The sequence below is a fragment of the Aegilops tauschii genome, chromosome 5 (assembly GCF_002575655.3).
Source record: "Aegilops tauschii subsp. strangulata cultivar AL8/78 chromosome 5, Aet v6.0, whole genome shotgun sequence".
Classification (NCBI taxonomy): domain Eukaryota; kingdom Viridiplantae; phylum Streptophyta; class Magnoliopsida; order Poales; family Poaceae; genus Aegilops; species Aegilops tauschii.
In genome coordinates, this window is record NC_053039.3 from 287,064,746 (window position 1) to 287,087,481 (window position 22,736).

General features: G+C 48.5%; 1 protein-coding gene across 1 annotated transcript; it reads left to right on the forward strand.

Moving 5' to 3' along the window:
• Positions 1-17,254: 17,254 nt before the first annotated feature.
• Positions 17,255-19,679, forward strand: LOC109783505 (putative FBD-associated F-box protein At5g56390). Its single transcript, XM_020342106.4, has 3 exons — positions 17,255-18,590; positions 18,693-18,827; positions 18,941-19,679. The coding sequence occupies exons 1-3, from the start codon at positions 17,469-17,471 to the stop codon at positions 19,292-19,294; spliced, it is 1,611 nt and encodes a 536-aa protein (XP_020197695.1). The 5' UTR covers positions 17,255-17,468; the 3' UTR covers positions 19,295-19,679.
• Positions 19,680-22,736: the final 3,057 nt, after the last annotated feature.

Below are 22,736 nucleotides of genomic sequence, written 5' to 3' on the forward strand. Positions count from 1 at the left end.
CGACTGGCCAACTTTCAGATTATAAAAAAACGACCGCACAGGAGGAAATAGCTTTCAGGCAACATGCATAAGTATAACATAGCCTTAATATATCATAATATTGTTATCACACTTCTGATACATTTACTCGAACATTATATCTTTCGAACATTGACCCTCTATCAAGCGGGCGCCCTCTAGGACATCCTCAAAATATTGCTCCGGTGCGAGATGGTCCTTGCCCTCGGGTGGACTGTTTGCTGCAATATCGGTGGCCTTCATTTTTGCCTAGTACGTCTTGACGTGGGCAAAAGCCATCCGTGCACCTTCAATGCATGCCGACCGCTTAACAGCGTCGATACGTGGCACTGCGTCAACAAGCCGCTGCACCAAACCGAAATAACTGTTCGGAATTGGCTCAGTTGGCCACAGTCGGACCACGACTTCCTCCATGGCAGCTCCGGACACCTTATGGAGCTCGGCCCACTAGGCCATTTGTTCGTTCAGCAACGGCGGATGCTTTGGCCTGTCGAACTGTGACCAGAAAAGCTTCTCCACTGCACGTCCGTCTTGCGCTTGGTAAAACTGCGCCGCATCGGCGACACTCTGCAACATGCCCATTAATGTATCCGGCGCTTTCGGATTCCTGGAAGCGGCTGCCGGAGTACGAAGTCCCTTCAAAGGGATATATTTACTCGACCCTAGAGTCGTCTTCGGATGTAAACCGGGTAGTCCGGGGCCTTTACTGTTGGTCTCCGTAGAGGCTGCATACCCCGGACCCTTGGCGACCGAAGAATCACCTTCGGGCGCTGTCTCCATTGCCCCCCGCGCCACTTGGTGATCGGGGGAGACCCTTCGGGATGACACCTCGAAGTCGTCCGCCCTAAGGGGCGAGGAAGCATGTGGAGGCGTCTTGCTTTCCATCATCTCCGGAAGCAGGTCACCCGAGGAGGAGGACTGTTGAGAAAGACTGCGGGCCGGACTGCAAACATATATTTAAGATGTTACCCTTGTAACCTGAAAAGAACGGGATATGTCTAAAACACCCTTGTTCACTTACGATTCGGCTAAGGGCTTGTCCTTATGGAGGAACTGTGTAGCATCGTCTTCCGAACCGGCTGACAGGGACACCTTCCCTCTCTTGGGATCCTCCAGATCTTCAGAGGCAGTCCTTTTCCTCCCGTGAGGAGAAGTGATATCAGCTTCTTCTTCCCCTTCGTCTTCATAAGAGGGAGTTCCAGTCTCCCCGGACATAGCGTCTGGTGTACCTTTTGAGTGGAGGTCACCTTTGGCCTTTCTGCTATCCTCCTGGGCCTCCTTCACCGGCACTTGATACGGTGCCGGGGCCAGCATCCTTGTCAACACAGGATTAGCTGAGTCTTTGGGGAGTGGAGCCGAACACCTAATTCGTTCCGCCTTCTTTATCCAGCCCTGATCGGAGACAGGTTTCTCAGTATATTGTTATGGGATAATTAACTAAGCTGTGTTCAGGAGTCGAGTGCTTACCGAGGTATCTGGATGGTTGCAGTCGAGGCCAATGTCCTCCGTTGTATCCGGCCACTGTTTTCGGGTCCCGAAGAATAACTTCCACATCCCTCTGTTCGTTGTGTCGAAGAAGTGCTGAAGGGTCCGTGGTCCTTCCGGATTGAACTCTCACAGGCAGAGAGGTCGTCGCTAGCACGGTAGGACCCGGCGGGCTAGCATTACCTGGATCACGTAGATAAGGCCGGTGTCCTTTTCAAGGAGACTCCGGATACGGCTTTGTAGCGTCTGTACTTCATCAATTGGTCCCCAGTCCAGCCCCTTGTTATTCCATGATGCGAGTCGTAATGGAGGGCCAGATCGGAACGCAGGTGTAGCTGCCCACTTGGTACCGCGAGGTTCAGTGATGCAAAACCACTCCCGCTGCCATAGGTTGGAAGTTTCTATGAAGGAGCCCTTTGGCCAAGGAGTATTGGCGAGCTTGCTCACCATAGCACCGCCACACTCCGCTTGCTCCCCGTCGACTACCTTCGGTTTTACATTAAAGGTCTTGAGCCATAAGCCGAAGTGTGGGGGGATCCGGAGAAAGGCATCGCACATGACGATGAATGCCGAGATGTGAAGAAAGGAGTCCGGAGCTAGATCGTGAAAATCTAGCCCATAATAAAACATGAGGCCACGAACGAAGGGGTGGAGAGCGAACCCTAGTCCCCGAAGGAAGTGGGAGATGAATACGACCCTCTCGCCGGATCTGGGTGTAGGAATAACCTGCCCCTTAGCAGGAAGCCTGTGGAGGATTTCAGCGGTCAGGTACCTTGCCGCTCGGAGCTTCGCGATATCCTCCTCTGTGACAGAGGAGGCCACCCACCGGCCTTGGAGGCTGGGTCCGAACATGACTGGGAGGCTTGGATCGATTAAGTTGAAACTTGGGTGCTGGAGCTCGGGGTCGGGAAAGTTGAGGAAGAAAAAGATGGGTTTGTGCCCCTTTATAAAGGCGATGAATATCGAACGCCTCCTCATAAGCCTTGAAACTTTCCTATTCCCAAGGAATCATGCCAACGGAGCGGTTGGATTACCCACGCCCGTATTGATGAAAATCCCGTAATAAGGGGACACGATCTCTGCTTCGACAAGACGTGCCGATAAAACCGCATCTTGAAACATGGAGCGGAAGGCTAAAAAACGGTTCGAAATAATGACCGGGCGGCGACGTGACGTCACACTACAAAAGTTGTCAGTGGATTGGACTCGTGAAATAATTATACTCTCTACGCGTGGGTGTGGTGTTTGTTTTACAGAGTCGGACACGTTCTCTGTGTTCGAGAGCTGCTTTGGAGTATTCGGAGGAGGAACCCGCCTTGCAATGCCGAAGACAATCTGCGCGCCGGACACATCATCATTGAAGCCTGGTTCAAGGGCTACTGAGGGAGTCCTGGATTAAGGGGTTCTCGGGCGTCCGACCTATGTGGCGTGGGCCGGACTGATGGGCCGTGAAGATACAAGATAGAAGACTCTCTCCCGTGTCTGGATAGGACTCTCCTTTGCGTGGATGGCAAGCTTGGTGTTCGGATATGAAGATTCCTTTCTCTGTAACCGACTTTGTACAACCCTAGTCCCCTCCGGTGTCTATATAAACCGGAGGGGTTAGTCCGTAGGGTCAATCATAATCATACATGCTAGACATCTAGGGCTTAGCCATTACGATCTCGTGGTAGATCAACTCTTGTAATCCTCATATTCATCAAGATCAATCAAGCAGGAAGTAGGGTATTACCTCCATCAAGAGGGCCCGAACCTGGGTAAACATCGTGTCCCCTGTCTCCTGTTACCATCAACCTTAGACGCACAGTTCGGGACCCCTACCCGAGATCCGCCGGTTTTGACACCGACAGTCGACTGTGGGCTCGACCCCCAGGTACCCCTCGCACAGGGTAACAAACCCCGAGAGCTGCAGAATGGCGTTCGCGCCTAGATGATGCGGCTGAAGCCCGAAGAACTCCAAGAACGCACGGAAGAAGTTGCTCGCGGGGAGGCTGAACCCACGTTTGAAGTGCGTGTAGAAGACCACACGCTCGGTCCCCTCCGGTCACGGCTCCTGCTCGTCGCCCGGCAGGCGCACGTCTACCTCCGTCTCCTTCGGCAGGCGCTTGTGTCATGCAAGTACGTGATGTCCTCCTCGGTGATGGTGGATCCCATCCACGAGCCCGACAGCAGCGCCATCGATGGCGGGGCAGAGCGGAGAAGGCAAGAAAAGAATGGCAATGAGGTCTTGCTCAAGAGCGGCGGAGCATCGCAGCACGCGGCAATCGCAAGAGCAAGAGGAGAAGGAAGAAGATGGGGGCGCAAGTTAGAATAATCTCCGCCGCCCCCTCCTCCCAATTTATAAGCTACAACGCGAACAGGGGGGAAGTGGGATCGTTTGCGCCCGCCCCTCCCACTTCCCCGCAATAAGTGCGCATGTACCACACACAATAATTGTCTTGAGAATGGCAACCGACCCGCGGACGCCGCAATAAATCCGCGTGCGTGGGCCGAGGGCGCATAGTGGCGGCCCCCAGCCCGTCGCCCTGTCCCATCGCGTGTGTGGCCTGTCAGGCCCCTTCAGCTCCCGAGCGCCACATGGCACCCGCGCTGAACCCAAGAGATTACACCCAAGATTCGATTGACTCCTCGGTTTCCCGCCTTCACCGGGATGCCGCAATCCGGCTTTCGGAAGCCGGCACAAAGTGGGTGTTGCCGGACCCGGCGGTCGCAAGCTTCATCAACAACCACCTTCTCAGGGGGAAACTACGAAGGCCCTCCTACTTGAAGTCGGCGAGCCTTCACAGCTTCAGGGACTACTGTCGGGGGGATGAACCCTGGGCAGGCAACATAATCCGGATCCTTTAAAAAAACATCGGGGCCAGCATCGCCCCTCAATCCGGCTCGCACTTGGTCGGGTCCGTCGACCCGGCCAAGTCCCTCAACCCGGCCGAACTCTTCGACCCGGCTAAGACGGCAACCCGGCCCTGACAGCTGGCGCAAGCGGGTCGAACCTGGCGAACCAAGGCTTCCCCAGCAAGCCAGCTCCCCCGTGGCGTGTTCCTCAACCCAGCCACGGGTCAGCTCCCGTCCCATCCGAGGCGTACAATGGGACGAGTCTCCATAAAGGGGATGAGCGTGGCAACAGTGCCCCACCAACTCCTTTGACCGGCAGAGACGTGGCAACAGTGCCCCACCTACCCAGGCCGGCGTGGCTATAGCGCACTCATCGTCACTGATGACGCCAACAGACGGCGACCTAGCAGTACGCCACTGTAGCGGACTCAACCCGGCCACTCCGTGATGGCCGACAAGATAGACAACAGTGCCCCCTGGCACACGGGGCCCGCACCAGGAGAACCCGGCGAGCCCTGAGACCCGGCGGGTCCCAGCACCGGCTTCCCAGACGATGACATCCCGGCCCCACGGCCTCGTAACTTTACCATTGTAACCCTGGGGGGTTGACCTATAAAACCCCCCAGGAGCCCTCATGTACACGGGCATGCATAAAACGCAGCACACGGTCAAACGATCAGTAGAACACACACACAAGGAGAGGGAGCAGCCTAAGCCTTGGCATGTCTTCCTTCTTCCTCCAAACAGCTCTAGGAGCAACTCTGTACTGATACATATAAACCACACTCGGCAGGACTAGGGGTGTTATCTCTCCGGAGAGCCCCGAACCTGGGTATGTCTTGCATCCCTCGCTCGCTCATGCTGACCTCGCCTCTGGAGCCCACCGGTGCCCTCGAGCCTCCTCCTCTCTTTAGCCATCCTTTGGCATCTGCCGTGCGTCCACAACGACAAAAACGGCGAACAAAAAAGAGGGCGAATAAAACAGAAATTTTTTGTGAAGTGGGGGGAGATGAAAACGAGAGGCAAATGGCAAATAATGTAAATTGCAAGGAGATGAGATTTATGATTTGGAACCTGATAGATGTTGATGATTTTTCCCGGGCAACGGCGCCGGAAATCGGCGAGTTGTCGGGAGACTATCTTGACTTGATCTTCCCCGGCAACGGCGCCAGAAATCCTTTCTTGATGGCTCGTATCCGCGTCGGTATTTCCCCGGAGAGGAAGGGATGATGCAGTACAGCTTCTGTTGGGGAACGTAGCAGAAATTCAAAATTTTCTACGCATCACCAAGATCAATCTATGGAGTAATCTAGCAACGAGGGGAAGGGGAGTGCATCTACATACCATTGTAGATCGCGATGCGGAAGCGTTGCAAGAACGCGGATGAAGGAGTCGTACTCGTAGCGATTCAGATCGCGGTTGATTTCGATCTAAGCACCGAAGAACGATGCCTCCGCGTTCAACACACGTGCAGCCCGGTGACGTCTCCCACGCCTTGATCCAGCAAGGAGAGAGGGAGAGGTTGGGAAGACTCCATCCAGCAGCAGCACGACGGCGTGGTGGTGATGGAGGAGCGTGGCAATCCCGCAGGGCTTCGCCAAGCACCGCGGGAGAGGAGGAGGAGGGAGAGGGGTAGGGCTGCGCCGAAAGAGACGTTCTCTTGTCTATGGGCAGCCCCAAACCGCAACTATATATAGGGGGGGGAGGGGGCTGCGCCCCCTCTAGGGTTCCCACCCCAAGGGGTGGCGGCCAGCCCTAGATCCCATCTAGGGGGGCGGCCAAGGGGAGGAGAGGGGGGGCGCCACTAGGGTGGGCCTTAAGGCCCATCTGGACCTAGGGTTTGCCCCCTCCCACTCTCCCTGCACCTTGGGCCTTGGTGGGGGACGCACCAGCCCACCTGGGGCTGGTCCCCTCCCACACTTGGCCAATGCAGCCTTCTGGGGCTGGTGGCCCCACTTGGTGGACCCCCGGGACCCTCTCGGTGGTCCCGGTACATTACCGATATCACCCGAAACTTTTCCGGTGTCCAAAACAGGACTTCCCATATATAAATCTTTACCTCCGGACCATTCCGGAACTCCTCGTGACGTCCGGGATCTCATCCGGGACTCCGAACAACATTCGGTAACCATGTATATCTATTCCCTATAACCCTAGCGTCATCGAACCTTAAGTGTGTAGACCCTACGGGTTCGGGAACCATGCAGACATGACCGAGACGTTCTCCGGTGAATAACCAACAGCGGGCTCTGGATACCCATGTTGGCTCCCACATGTTCCACGATGATCTCATCGGATGAACCACGATGCCGGGGATTCAATCAATCCCGTATGCAATTCCCTTTGTCCATCGGTATGTTACTTGCCCGAGATTCGATCGTCGGTATCCCTATACCTTGTTCAATCTCGTTACCGGCAAGTCTCTTTACTCGTTCCGTAACTCACATCATCCCGTGATCAACTCCTTGGTCACATTGTGCACATTATGATGATGTCCTACCGAGTGGGCCCAGAGATACCTCTCCGTTTACACGGAGTGACAAATCCCAGTCTCGATTCGTGCCAACCCAACAGACACTTTCGGAGATACCTGTAGTGCACCTTTATAGCCACCCAGTTACGTTGTGACGTTTGGTACACCCAAAGCATTCCTACAGTATCCGGGAGTTGCACAATCTCATGGTCTAAGGAACTGATACTTGACATTAGAAAAGCTCTGAGCAAACGAACTACACGATCTTGTGCTAGGCTTAGGATTGGGTCTCGTCCATCACATCATTCTCCTAATGATGTGATCCCGTTATCAACGACATCCAATGTCCATGGTCAGGAAACCGTAACCATCTATTGATCAACGAGCTAGTCTCCTAGAGGCTTACTAGGGACATGGTGTTGTCTATGTATCCACACATGTATCTGAGTTTCCTATCAATACAATTCTAGCATGGATAATAAACGATTATCATGAACAAGGAAATATAATAATAACCTATTTATTATTGCCTCTAGGGCATATTTCCAACAGTCTCCCACTTGCACTAGAGTCAATAATCTAGTTCACATCACCATGTGATTAACACTGATAGGTCACATCACCATGTGACCAACATCTAAAGAGTTTACTAGAGTCAACAATCTATTTCACATCACTATGTGATTAACACTCAATGAGTTCTGGTTTGATCATGTTATGCTTGTGAGAGAGGTTATTAGTCAACGGGTCTGAACCTTTCAGATCCGTGTGTGCTTTACGAATATCTATGTGCATCTTGTGGATGCTACCACGCGCTACTTGGAGCCATTTCAAATAATTGCTCTACTATACGAATCCGGTTTACTACTCAGAGTCATCCAAATTAGTGTCAAAGTTCGCATCGACGTAACCCTTTACGACGAACTCCTTTTCACCTCCATAATCGAGAAAATTCCTTAGTCCACTAGATACTAAGGATAAGTTCGACCGCTGTCATGTGATCCATTCCCGGATCACTATTGTACCCCTTGACCAACTCATGGCAAGGCACACTTCATGTGCGGTACACAACATAGCATACTGTAGAGCCTACGTCTAAAGCATAGGGGACGACCTTCGTCCTTTCTCTCCTGCTGTGGTCAGGTCTTGAGTCTTACTCAATACTCACACCTTGTAACACAGCCAAGAACTCCTTCTTTGCTGATCTATTTTGAACTCTTTCAAAATCATGTCAAGGCGTGCGTTCTTTGAAAGTATCATCAGGTGTCTTGATCTATCTCTATAGATCTTGATGCCCAATATGTAAGCAGCTTTATCCAGGTCTTCCTTTGAAAAACTCCTTTCAAACAACCCTTTATGCTTTCCAGAAATTCTACATCATTTCGGATCAACAATATGTCATTCACATATACTTATCAGAAATGTTGTAGTGCTCCCACTCACTTTATTGGAAATACAAGTTTCTAACAAACTTTGTATAAACCCAAAAACTTTGATCACTCCATCAAAGCGTATATTCTGACTCCGAGATACTTGCTCTAGTCCATGGAAGGATCGCTGGAGCTAGCATACCTTTTAGCATCCTTAGGATCGACAAAACCTTTCTGATTGTATCACATACAACCTTTCCTTACGAAAACTGGTAAGGAAACTTGTTTTGACATCCATCTGCCAGATTTCATAAATGCAGCTAATGCTAACATGATTCCGACGGACTTAAGCATCGCTACGGATGAGAAAATCTCATCGTAGTCAACTCCTTGAACTTGTGAAAATACTCTTTGCCACAAGTCGAGCTTCATAGACGGTAACATTACCGTCCACGTCCGTCTTCTTCTCAAAGATCCATTTATCTCGGATTTCATGGCTTCTAACCATTTGTCAGAATATGGGCCCACCATCGCTTCTCCATAGCTCGTAGGTTCAGTATTGTCCAACAACATGAGATCTCAGACAGGATCACGTACCACTCTGAAGTAGCACGCATCCTCGTCGTCCTACGAGGTTTGGTAGTGACTTGATCCGAAGTTTCATGATCACTATCATAAGCTTCCACTTCAATTGGTGTAGGTGCCACAGGAACAACTTCCTGTGCCCTGCTACACACTAGTTGAAGTGACGGTTCAATAACCTTATCAAGTCTCCACCATCCTCCCACTCAATTTTTCCGAGAGAAACTTTTCCTCGAGAAAGGACTCGTTTCTAGAAGCAATTACTTTTGCTTCCAGATCTGAAATAGGAGGTATACCCAACTGTTTTGGGTTTTCTATGAAGATGCATTTATCCGCTTTGGGTTCGAGCTTATCAGCCTGAAACTTTTTCACATAAGCATCGCAGCCCCATACTTTTAAGAAACGACAACTTAGGTTTCTCTAAACGGTGTCGTCTCAACGGAATTGCGTGGTGCCCCTTTTAAAGTGAATGCGGTTATCTCTAATGCCTAACCCATAAACGATAGTGGTAATTAGATAAGAGACATCATGGTATGCACCATATCCAATAGGGTGCAGTTATGATGTTCGGACACACCATCACACTATGGTGTTCCAGGCGGTATTAATTGTGAAACACTTTCCACAATGTCTTAATTGTGTGCCAAACTCGTAACTCAGATACTCATCTCTATGATCATATCACAGACATTTTATCCTCTTGTCACGACGATCTTCAACTTCACTCTGGAATTACTTGAACCTTTCAATAATTCGGACTTGTGTTTTATCAAGTAAATACACTCAGCATCTACTCAAATCATCTGTAAAGTAAGAACATAACGATATCCACTGCATGCCTCAGCACTCATTGGACTGCATACATCAAAATGTATTACTTCCAATAAGTTGCTCTCTTGTTCCATCTTACTGAAAACGAGGCCTTTCAGTCATCTTGCCCATGTGGTATGATTTGCATGTCTCAAGTGATTCAAAATCAAGTGAGTCCAAACGATCCATCTGCATGGAGTTTCTTCATGCATATATACCAATAGACATGGTTCGCATGTCTCAATCTTTTCAAAAACGAGTGAGTCCAAAGATCCATCTACATGGAGCTTCTTCATGCGTTTTATCCCAATATGACTCAAATAGCAGTGCCACAAGTATGTGGTACTATCATTACTTTTGGCATGAACATGTGTACCACTATGATCGAGATTCATTTTAGGTGCAAGACCATTGAAGGTATTATTCAAATAAACAGAGTAACCATTATTCTCCTTAAATGAATAACTCTATTGCGATAAACATAATCCAATCATGCTCAACGCAAACACCAAATCTCGATGGTAGAGGGAGCATGCGATGCTTGATCACATCAACCTTGGAAACACTTCCAACACTCATCGTCATCTCACCTTTATCCAGTCTCCATTTATTCCGCAGCTTTTATTTCGAGTTACTAACACTTAGCAACCAAACCGGTATCTAATACCCTGGTGCTGCTAGGAGTACTAGTAAAGTGCACATTCATATAATGTATATCTAATATACTTCTGTCGACCTTGCTTGCCTTCTCATCTACTAATTATCTAGGGCAGTTCCGCTTCAGTGACCGTTCCCTCATTACAGAAGCACTTAGTCTCGGGTTTGGGTTCAACCTTGGGATTCTTCACTAGAGCAGCAAACGATTTGTTGTTTCATGAAGTATCCCTTTTGCCCTTGCCCTTCTAGAAACTAGTGGTTTTACTAACCATCAACAATTGATGCTCCTTCTTGATTTCTACTTTCGCGGTGTCAAACATCGCAAATAGCTCAAGGATCATCATAACTATCCCTGATATGTTATAGTTCATCACGAAGCTCTACTAGCTTGGTGGTAGTGACTATGGAGAACCATCACTATTTCATCTGGAAGATTAACTCCCACTCGATTCAAGCGATTGTGGTACTCAGACAATCTGAGCACATGCTCAACGATTGAGCTTTTCTCCCTCAGTTTGCAGGCTTAAGAAACTTGTCAGAGGTCTCATACCTCTTGACATGGGCACTAGTCTGAAATCCCAATTCAGTCTTGGGAACATCTCATATGTTCTGTGACGTTTCAAAAACGTCTTTGGTGCCACAATTCTAAACCGTTAGCATTACGCACTGAACTATCACGTAGTCATCAAAACGTGTATGTCAGATGTTTCGCAACATCTACAGACGACGCTGAGGTTCAGCACACCGAGCGGTGCATTAAGGACATATGCCTTCTGTGCAGCAATGAGGACAATCCTCAGTTTACGGACCCAGTTCGCATAATTGCTACTACCAACTTTCAACTAAATTTTCTCTAGGAACATATCTTAACCAGTAGAACTAAAGCACAATGACATAATTTGTAAAGTCCTTTTGACTATGTTCATGATAATGAAGTTCATCTGATTATTGAACTCCCACTCAGATAGACATCCCTCTAGTCATCTAAGTGATACATGATCCGAGTCAAACTAGGCCGTGTCCGATCATCACGTGAGACGGACTAGTCATCATCGGTGAACATCTCCATGTTGATCGTATCTTCTATACGACTCATGCTCGACCTTTCGGTCTCTTGTGTTCCGAGGCCATGTCTGTACATGCTAGGCTCGTCAAGTCAACCTAAGTGTTTCGCATGTGTTCCGAGGCCATGTCTGTACATGCTAGGCTCGTCAACACCCGTTGTATTCGAACGTTAGAATCTATCACACCCGATCATCACGTGGTGCTTCGAAACAACGAACCTTCGCAACGGTGCACAGTTAGGGGGAACACGTCTCTTGAAATTTTAGTGAGGGATCATCTTACTTACTACCGTCGTTCTAAGCAAATAAGATGCAAAACATGATAAACATCACATGCAATCAAATAGTGACATGATATGGCCAATATCATTTTGCTCCTTTGATCTCCATCTTCGGGGCACCATGATCATCTTCGTCACCGGCATGACACCATGATCTCCATCATCATGATCTCCATCATTGTGTCTTTATGAAGTTGTCACGCAAACGATTACTTCTACTTCTATGGCTAACGCGCTTAGCAATAAAGTAAAGTAATTTACATGGCGTTATTCAATGACACGCAGGTCATGCAAAAAATAAAGACAACTCCTATGGCTCCTGCCGGTTGTCATACTCATCGACATGCAAGTCGTGATCCCTATTACAAGAATATGATCAATCTCATACATCACATATATCATTCATCATATCTTCTGGCCATATCACATCACATAGCACATGCTGCAAAAACAAGTTAGACGTCCTCTAATTGTTGTTGCAAGTTTTTACGTGGCTTGTATAGGTTTCTAGCAAGAACGTTTCTTACCTACGTAAGACCACAACGTGATATGCCAATTTCTATTTACCCTTCATAAGGACCCTTTTCATCGAATCTGTTCCGACTAAAGTGGGAGAGACAGACACCCGCTAGCCACCTTATGCAACTAGTGCATGTCAGTCGGTGGAACCTGTCTCACGTAAGCGTACGTGTAAGGTCGGTCCGGGCCGCTTCATCCCACAATGCCGCCGAAACAAGATAAGACTAGTAGCGGCAAGAAGAATTGGCAACATCTACGCCCACAACTACTTTGTGTTCTACTCGTGCATAGAAACTACGCATAGACCTAGCTCATGATGCCACTGTTGGGGAACGTAGCAGAAATTCAAAATTTTCTACGCATCACCAAGATCAATCTATGGAGTAATCTAGCAACGAGGGGAAGGGGAGTGCATCTACATACCATTGTAGATCGCGATGCGGAAGCGTTGCAAGAACGCGGATGAAGGAGTCATACTCGTAGCGATTCAGATCGCAGTTGATTCCGATCTAAGCACCGAAGAACGATGCCTCCGCGTTCAACACACGTGCAGCCCGGTGACGTCTCCCACGCCTTGATCCAGCAAGGAGAGAGGGAGAGGTTGGGAAGACTCCATCCAGCAGCAGCACGACGGCGTGGTGGTGATGGAGGAGCGTGGCAATCCCGCAGGGCTTCGCCAAGCACCGCGGGAGAGGAGGAGGAGGGAGAGGGGTAGGGCTGCGCCGAAAGAGAGACGTTCTCTTGTCTATGGGCAGCCCCAAACCTCAACTATATATAGGGGGGGAGGGGGCTGCGCCCCCTCTAGGGTTCCCACCCCAAGGGGTGGCGGCCAGCCCTAGATCCCATCTAGGGGGGCGGCCAAGGGGAGGAGAGGGGGGCGCCACTAGGGTGGGCCTTAAGGCCCATCTGGACCTAGGGTTTGCCCCCTCCCACTCTTCCTGCACCTTGGGCCTTGGTGGGGGACGCACCAGCCCACCTGGGGCTGGTCCCCTCCCACACTTGGCCCATGCAGCCTTCTGGGGCTGGTGGCCCCACTTGGTGGACCCCCGGGACCCTCTCGGTGGTCCCGGTACATTACCGATATCACCCGAAACTTTTCCGGTGTCCAAAACAGGACTTCCCATATATAAATCTTTACCTCCGGACCATTCCGGAACTCCTCGTGACGTCCGGGATCTCATCCGGGACTCCGAACAACATTCGGTAACCACGTATATCTATTCCCTATAACCCTAGCGTCATCGAACCTTAAGTGTGTAGACCCTACGGGTTCGGGAACCATGCAGACATGACCGAGACGTTCTCCGGTCAATAACCAACAGCGGGGTCTGGATACCCATGTTGGCTCCCACATGTTCCACGATGATCTCATCGGATGAACCACGATGCCGGGGATTCAATCAATCCCGTATGCAATTCCCTTTGTCCATCGGTATGTTACTTGCCCGAGATTCGATCGTCGGTATCCCTATACCTTGTTCAATCTCGTTACCGGCAAGTCTCTTTACTCGTTCCGTAACTCACATCATCCCGTGATCAACTCCTTGGTCACATTGTGCACATTATGATGATGTCCTACCGAGTGGGCCCAGAGATACCTCTCCGTTTACACGGAGTAACAAATCCCAGTCTCGATTCGTGCCAACCCAACAGACACTTTCGGAGATACCTGTAGTGCACCTTTATAGCCACCCAGTTACGTTGTGACGTTTGGTACACCCAAAGCATTCCTACGGTATCCGGGAGTTGCACAATATCATGGTCTAAGGAACTGATACTTGACATTAGAAAAGCTCTGAGCAAACGAACTACACGATCTTGTGCTAGGCTTAGGATTGGGTCTCATCCATCACATCATTCTCCTAATGATGTGATCCCGTTATCAACGACATCCAATGTCCATGGTCAGGAAACCGTAACCATCTATTGATCAACGAGCTAGTCTCCTAGAGGCTTACTAGGGACATGGTGTTGTCTATGTATCCACACATGTATCTGAGTTTCCTATCAATACAATTCTAGCATGGATAATAAACGATTATCATGAACAAGGAAATATAATAATAACCTATTTATTATTGCCTCTAGGGCATATTTCCAACAGCTTCGGTAGGTATTTCCCTCAGTTATGAAACCAAGGTTATCGAACCAGTAGGAGAACCAAGCAACACTATGTAAGCGGTACCTGCACACAAAAAACAAATACTTGCAACCCGACGCGTAAGAGGGGTTGTCAATCCCTCTCGGGTAAAAGATAGATTGGTTTGTATGACTTTGGATAAATAGATCTCGCAATAACACAAAATAAAATAAATAAACAAAAAGTGCAGCAAGGTATTTTTGGGTTTTTAGAATAATAGATCTGAAAACAAAAGCAAATAAAAATAGGTCTCAAAGCAAATATGATAAAGAATAGACCTGAGGCCCGTAGATTTCACTAGTGGCCTCTCTTGAGAAAAATAGCATACGACGGTTAAACAAATTAATGTTGGGCAATTGATAGCACTTCAAATAATTATGACGATATCCAGGCAATGATCGTTATATAGGCATCACGTCCAAGATTAGTACACCGACTCATGCCTGCATCTACTACTATTACTCCACACATCGACCGCTATCCAACATGCATCTAGTGTATTAAGTTCATGGAGAAACGGAGTAATGTAGTAAGAACGATGGCATGATGTAGAAAAGATCTATTCATGTAGGAATAGATCCCGTCTTGTTATCCTTAGTAGCAACGATCAATACGTGTCTTGTTGCCCCTTCTGTCACTCGGACAGAACACCGCATGACCGAACCCATCACAAAGCACCTCTTCTCATGTCAAGAGAAATCGATCTAGTTGGCGTAAATAAACCAAAGATTCGAAGAAGAAATACGAGGCTATAAGTAATCATGCATATAAGAGATCAAAGAAACTCAAATAACTTTCATGGATAAATAGATCTGATCATAAACTCAAAGTTCATCGGATCCCAACAAACACACCGCAAAAAGAGTTACATCAAATAGATCTCCAAGAGACCATTGTATTGGGAATCAAAAGAGAGAGAGGAAGCCATCTAGCTACTAACTACGGACCGTAGGTCTACAATGAACTACTCACGCATCATCGGTGAGGCACCAGTAAGGATGATGAACCCCTGCGCGATGGTGTCTAGATTGGATCTGGTGGTTCTGGAACTTGCGGCGATTGGAATTGTGTTTCGTCGACTCCCCTAGGGTTTTTGGATTTTCGAGGTATTTATAGAGCAAAGAGGCGGTACGGGAGGCGGCCAAGGTGGGTTGTGGTCCCCTCGGAGCCCCCCTCTGGTACTTCTTTGGCCCAACTGGTGCTTCTGGTCCAGAAAAAACTCCAAAAAGTTTCGCTGCATTTGGACTCCGTTTGGTATTGATATTCTGCGAAGTAAAAAACAGCAACTGGCACTGGGCACTATGTCAATAGGTTAGTCCCAAAAAATGATATAAAGTTGCTATAAAATGATTGTATAACATCCAAAAATGATAATATAACAGCATGGAACAAGCAAAAATTATAGGTACGTTGGAGATGTATCGTAATCTCTGGCACGAGAAACTCCCCCATGAATATAGATCAGAAGCAGGATGCACAGTGTTACCTCTCCCAGAGGGCTTGAACCTAGGTTATTCCCTTGTGTGAACTCCCTTATGTCACTTTCAGTTGCGTTCGCCACCCTAATGAGAGTACTGACGGTTCTACATATCATCAGTTGGCGCGCGAACCAGAGACCAAATCCAGATCGGATCTCCCATCATTTTCGGCGGCCTCCCTCGGGGAGAGAGCCGACATTGAAGCCGCATCGACCGAGAGCAGTCTCCATGCTTGTTCAATGACGGATAGATGTGACTCGACGGGACTGGGTAGCTTCACCAGCATTCAAAATGGTCGCCCATCTGTCTGCATGCCCACATTAAACATGTGTTGTCGCAGAGAAACCAACTCAGACGCCCGCATTGACACACCCCATAACTTGGCCTGGCTGACGCAAATATTTATACATAGTCACGCCTGACACCATCCGCACACCACCACATCTACTTCCTTTCCTCCTCCGTGCACCACCTTCGCCATGATCGTGAGGCGTGAGCTCTAGAGCAATGTGGGAGAGCCTCTCGACGGAGAAGAAGCACGAGTTGGCCGACCTTGCCGCCGGCTAGCAGGTCTGTCATGTGCAATGTATACAATTCGGCTTGCAAGCGAGCTCGCCAGAGGTGAGCGATGATGAACCCATGCCAGAGGAGGCGTCCAACAACGAGCCGACGCCCCCCGTCCGCGCCGGTCCTGCCGACTTCACCATGGCGTAAGAGCAGTCAACGCCGCTGGTGTCAGTGTTCCGGTAGGCGCACGAGGACGAACACTACAATCTCCAGCTCTTCGACGAGCACCGACTCGTGGAAAGACCAATTGTCGGCGAGCAGGCGAACGACGATGCCATCACGGCCATGGTCGCGAAGGATCTAGGCTTCCTAGATGAGCAACGAGCGATGTACCAGTCCATGTGTAGCGCCCACGACATCTGCCAAGAGCGATGGTGGCTGCGCGTCCTAAGGGCGGAGAGTGACGCCCTATTTGCGGAGATCGACGCGGAGGCAGACGTAGAGGAGGCATAGGCGATGGCAGACGTCGCCAGCTCGGCGTTTGCCATGCTGCCCCCATGGTTCCCGCCCCCTGTAATGTCCATGAGGCCGACCCGTCCACATCCAGCACCATCCATATGACAAACTCCGACGAGAAAGAGTAGGACAAGGGACGTGGGCATGCCTGGTGTCCCATGAACATGGGGAAGACAGGACGCGGAGCACGGACGTCGCCACAACCGACGAAGATTTAGACTATGTTAAAAAAAGTGTCGTCCGCTTTTGTTTAGTTGAAATATGTTGAAATGTAATTGATTTGGTCTGGTTTAAATGAAAATTTCCTAATGTGCATGAAATTTCCCGGTTTGTTCGTATTCATTTTAAAATGTGTATGGACGTTTGATGTGTGGGGTTGAATGTCCGGCTTCCCTAACACTGTCAGACGGACGCTTGTGCGGACAGATACTGTGTCCGTTTTAGGGGTGTGCGTCGGAGATGCCCTGAAATGTGACAAATAATCGACAAAGTAATGTGGAGCAACGCCAATAATCAAATGCCAGAGTATACCATGGGGCAAATGGTCGAATGCCTTGATGACCAGTTTGTTTACCTTGTTGCAGCAGCATCTACACAACTCCTCCGCTCAGCTTTTCACGAAAAGAAACTCCTCCGCTCAGCTCCGGCGACTCCTGTCCTCTCTCCTGCTGCCCCTCCGCACCGCCCTACCCCTTCTGCTTCCCGGGAAACCAAACCGTAGCCTCCTTCGACCATGCGAGATGGTCTCCGGCCGCGGCGCCAGCCGCCTTCGCCGGCCAAGGAGACAAAGGCGGCCGGTTCCGGTCCTAATACTTCCAAGAAGAGGAAGCTAGCGGGACACCAGCGCCGTGAAGAGGTGCCGACAGCGGCAGTGGGCCTGCACATCCACGGAGAGGTGCTAGCGCCGCCGCCGGGGGCGCTAGATCCGAAATCGACGGGCAAACCGCCCGCCGGAGGGGAGGTGGACGGAGGAGCCGTCGACCGCATCAGCAACCTCCACGACGATAACCTCCGCCACATCGTCTCCCTCCTCCCCGTCAAGGACGGCGCCCGCACCCAGATCCTCGCGTCGCGGTGGCGCCACCTCTGGCGCTCCGCCCCTCTCAATCTCGACTACCGTGAGTTCCCCTCCGGCTGCTTGCCCCCCTACATCGATTCCCGCATTGACGTCATCTCGCACATCCTTTCCTCCCACCCGGGGCCCGGCCGCCGCTTCTGCATCGAACCGTGCTACCTCCACGCCCCGGAGGCTACCGTCGACGCCTGGCTCCGGTCCGCCGCTCTGGACAAATTGCAGGAGCTTGAGACCGGCTCTACTATATGCATTGACCCGCCGCCAGCGTCCACATTCCGCTTCTCAGCCACCCTCTGTGTTGCCACCTTGGGAAAATGCAGCCTCCCTGATGACATCGTCCAAGGGCTTCACTTTCCCCTCCTTAAGCAGCTCGGGCTCGACAGTGTCCGCATCACGGAGTTCTCGCTGCACAGGTTGATTGCCGGATGCACACCTGCTCTGGAGTGCTTGCTGATCGACCGATGCTCTGGCTTCCGTAGCGTCCGGATCAACTCCCTTAGCCTTATAAGCATTGGCGTGCGTCCTGAATGCTATTGTGCCATCCCATTTCGGGAACTCATCATCGAGAATACGCCTTGTCTTGAGAGGTTGCTCCATCTTGATTTTTCCATTGGTATCCATGTATCAATAGTCTCCGCGCCGAAGTTGCAGACCCTAGGCTGCCTTTCTGATGTCACCCTGCCTACATTTGCGGAGAGCTTAAGCGGCACTTCTGGTGGGTTTCGTAACTCAGATCAGGATCGTCTTCCCATGTTCGTGTTTGGCTCCACAGTTATTAAGGTACCTTCCTGAAGCTTCTCAATTGCAGTGCTGTGTGTGCAAAAATCGCATATCACTTGAATTGTCCAGGCATGAGTAATGTTTCTTTCATTCTTGATAAAGGGGCCACGTGTTGATAAGCTGACAACGGCAGTGTGCACAGTCAAGACTTTAGCTGTACAGATGGGAACTCTTAGTCTGGATACAGTTATTGAGTTGATGAGATGCTTTCCATCCTTGGAGAAGATGTACATTCAGGTGAAGATTCTTCTTCGGTAACTCTTAGTTGTGTTCTCAACTGCTCTTTTGATCTACTTGGTACTTACTGATCTGAAGTGGTTGGTTTTTAATTTGTCGATGTTTTTTTTCAGCCACGGTCAGAAGGGGAAAACAATGTGTGGCGCCGTAAGCACCGCGATTTCATCAGAAGTTTTGATATCCCTATAAAGACAATAGCATTGGAATGTTATGAGGGCTCCAAGTCTGAAGTTGACTTTGTCACATTCTTTGTACTGAACGCGAGACTGTTGGAGTTGATGACATTTCACATTCAGTCCCATGTTTACACGGAGGAGTTCTTTGCAGAGCAGCACAGGGAGCTTCAGCTGGAGAAAAAGGCTTCCAAAGGTGCCCAGTTTCATTTTACAGTCGGTAGATGTGTCCGCAGTGTTTGGACTATGCGTCATGTGCGTGATTTGGGTTTAATTGATCCATTTGCATGTTGACACTGAAACCAGTTTTGGCCCATTTTGGAGCTATTCTTGCTTATCAGCCTATCTGAAAAAAATGAGAACGAATCAATAACGGTAGCTGCAGCCAAAGAAGAAAACTTATGTAGGTGCTCATTTTGATTCCAGTAGAACATCACTAGGACTGACAGATTGATAGTATGATCTGTTGTAGTTTATCATGGTCATTTTGGCTACTTTTGCTTCAAGTCACATTGGCTAGTTTTCTGATGGATATTTGCATGCATGCATGCATGTGAAATTTAGAGCGTTGTATGGCAGCATATATGGATGTCCTATGTTGTTTCGTCGGGAATACTTGTCCATCGTTGGTACTACTATGATATATACTTGAGGAGGAGGCGTTTTATAGATTGTAAAATCTTATTCCTGAGATTTGGATTTTTGCATTGACTGCTTTGTTTGAGCATCATAACAGAAGAAACAAAATCTCACATATAGCCTTTTTGTTTGTCCAAGAGTGTATCATATCCACGGCTGTGTTTTCATGTTGCCTTGTTTCTGGGAGGATGTTTGGCTGCATGATGTATTTAGCATCAGGTTCCACAGCTTGGATAACATCACACCCGTAATTTCCTGCATGAGTGGCCTTACTGAACATGTTGCTAAACTGATCATCAAGCTGGTCGTTGGCCGTGGTCATGAACCGCTGAGGCTTCCCATTTGCCATGCAAGAATCTGTGGCAAAGAATCCGGGATCCAGTGAACAACTTGACCAAGAAGGAATTCCCGTTGTGCAGGTTCAGGCCATCTTTCCTTGGTCTGTCGGATATCTCTTGTGGTACCGAAGTTTCTCTGTGTGCAGATTCTTTTTTTTTTGGCCAGAAACTGTTGAGAATTTCTTCTCGCAGTATATTTTTATAAATTTTCAAATAAAGTGATATGTACAGCCGAAAGTAAAAAAGAATGAAAGAATACAAAGAGCTAAATTAACATCTAGTCAATCTGATTTATCTGAAGGACTGGACCCATTCAGGAAGCGAGGCATGTGATTTCTTCTTGGCCCTGTAGACAAGCCATTGCATTTCCTGTTTGAATTTCCTCCTGCACTCATATAGATTTGGAGTAATCCCTCTGAAGATCAAGTCATTCCTAGTTGTCCAAATGGCCCAGGAGGTAAGGATAATGGTATTCATGAAAAATGGCAGTTCTAGAGTGTCTTTGGGAGAATCAAGCTGTTCCTGAATATTTGCAGTAACAAGAGACCAATTGTGGCACAGATATCTCCAGCAAAGCTTAGCAAAGTTACAATGGAAGAAGAGGTGGTCTCTGGTTTCCACAACATACTGATCACACATGACACAATTGTAATCCTCTATGAAGAAGCTCTTTCTCAGAAGCAACTCTCTAGTGTTTAGTCTGTCATTTATTTGAAGCCAAAAGAAAATCTTATGCTTCAATTGAGAGCAAGCTTTCCACAACCAAGAAATGGCAGGGATAGCCTGAAATTCTCCAAGAAGAATTCTGCAGGTATTTGCCACTGAATATGATCTAGCAGCTGCAGGGTATTGCCATGTGTCAGGATGGTCCTGAATAGAGTAGTTTTGCAGCGAAGCTAACATATCCTGATATTGGTCAAAAGCTTCCACTGAAAGAGGAAGTTGGAATATGGAGGATGGGGCATCAGCTGCGAGAATTTGGTGCAAAGACATGTGAGGATTCAAGACAAAGGAAGCTAACTGGGGCCGTTGAGATTCCAGGGAAATTCAGGATGAGTGCAATCTGTAGGTATCCAGGAGTTTCAGGCAATCTCACCACCAAAATGAGCATTGGACACTCTGACCAGGAGCCAGACTAGTTTGGTACTCCCTCCGTAAAGAAATATAAGAGTGTTTATACTATCTAAATGTTTGGTACTCCCTCCGTAAAGAAATATATAAGTGTTTATACTTTAGTGATCTAAATGCTCTTATATTTCTTTATAGAGGGAGTAAGTTTCTAATTTGTATGATAGTTTGTGGCTCAATGACGTGAGTGCTAAAGATGCAAATAGCAAATCTATATATATATAAATGAAAATATACCGTAGGACAATTGTTCTATGGTTCAGGGTTCACAAAAATAAAATCTATACTTTTTGACATGTTTAAACATCTTATTTGTGCATAAATACCAAATATTTCATCATAGAAGAAGTCCTCTTTTCAATCTTAAAACACTTTTTTTTGCTGTCCCTTTCCTTTCTCCAATCAATACTTTCTGCAGTGTTTGACCAATCATCGCACAAGATATCTTCAGTAACATCGTTGAGTGTCCGGGATGTTATACGTATTTGGTGTAAACAACTGACAGTGCACAGATGGATTGAAAACATCGTTGTGTGCAATACATATCTTCAGTAACATCCACCATTAAATTGAGATATTATACGTATTTGGAGTAAACAACTGACAGTGAACAGATGGATTGAAAACATCGTTGTGTGCAATACATATCTTCAGTAACATCCACCATTAAATTAAAATAACATATTTCGGTAAAGTTGGAGCTGGAAATCAATTAGGCCCTTGCCGGTGCTCCACGGTGGACAGGTGCTAAGAGCATCTCTAGCAGACCCCGTATAACGCCGACCCGCAAAATGCGTTTACAGTTCGCGGAAAAACGTCTTTGCGGGCCGGCGCGGGCGAGGGTAGAGTCAGACCCTGCAAACGGACCCGTAAAAAAGGATATTCGCGGAAAATGCTCTTTTACGGGTCGGCTACACGGGGTCTGCTCGGGCGCCGCCGCGTCAACCCGCAAACCGAAAACTCCCAATAAGCGAATTTGACAACGATTCAGATAAATGAGTTCAAATTCAAACAATAAAACATAGTTCACGCGCAAATAAAAGCATAGTTTTGTACGACAAACGCAAAAGGACTTGCAAAAGCGACGACCACGTCCGTCATCATCTTGGTCGTTCTTTACTCCGCACCACCTCCATCGAGGTCATCGCCGCCCCCGAATCCATCGCCGGCACTTGTTCCAACTCCGGCACCGAAATCAACGGCCGGCGCATTGAATGCATCGGCGATATTGGTTCCAAATCCCGATGAGAAAACATCGTCGGCACTGTAACAAGCACCGGCGGACGCAATCATCCTCCTCTTCAAGATTTCTCGCGTTGCCATATCATGCAATTCTTTGGTGATGTCGTCCATGTCATTGCGGTTCATTGTCATGATCCTATTCTCTTCGGCAAGAAGCTTGGACATGGCTTTGTTCTCAGCAGCACATGCTCTTCTCTCCTCAATGGCCGCCTTGCGCAACCCCTCATCCTTGAGCAATTGCCACTTCTCTTGCTTCTCTCGTGCCTTCTTCTCGGCCAACTCTTTCTTTGCCTCCAATCTCTTCACTAACATCAACTCATTTGATTGCACCATGGCATCTATCTTGTCCTGCAAGCTCGATGCTTCGTGTTCCCTCTTGATCTTCTCCT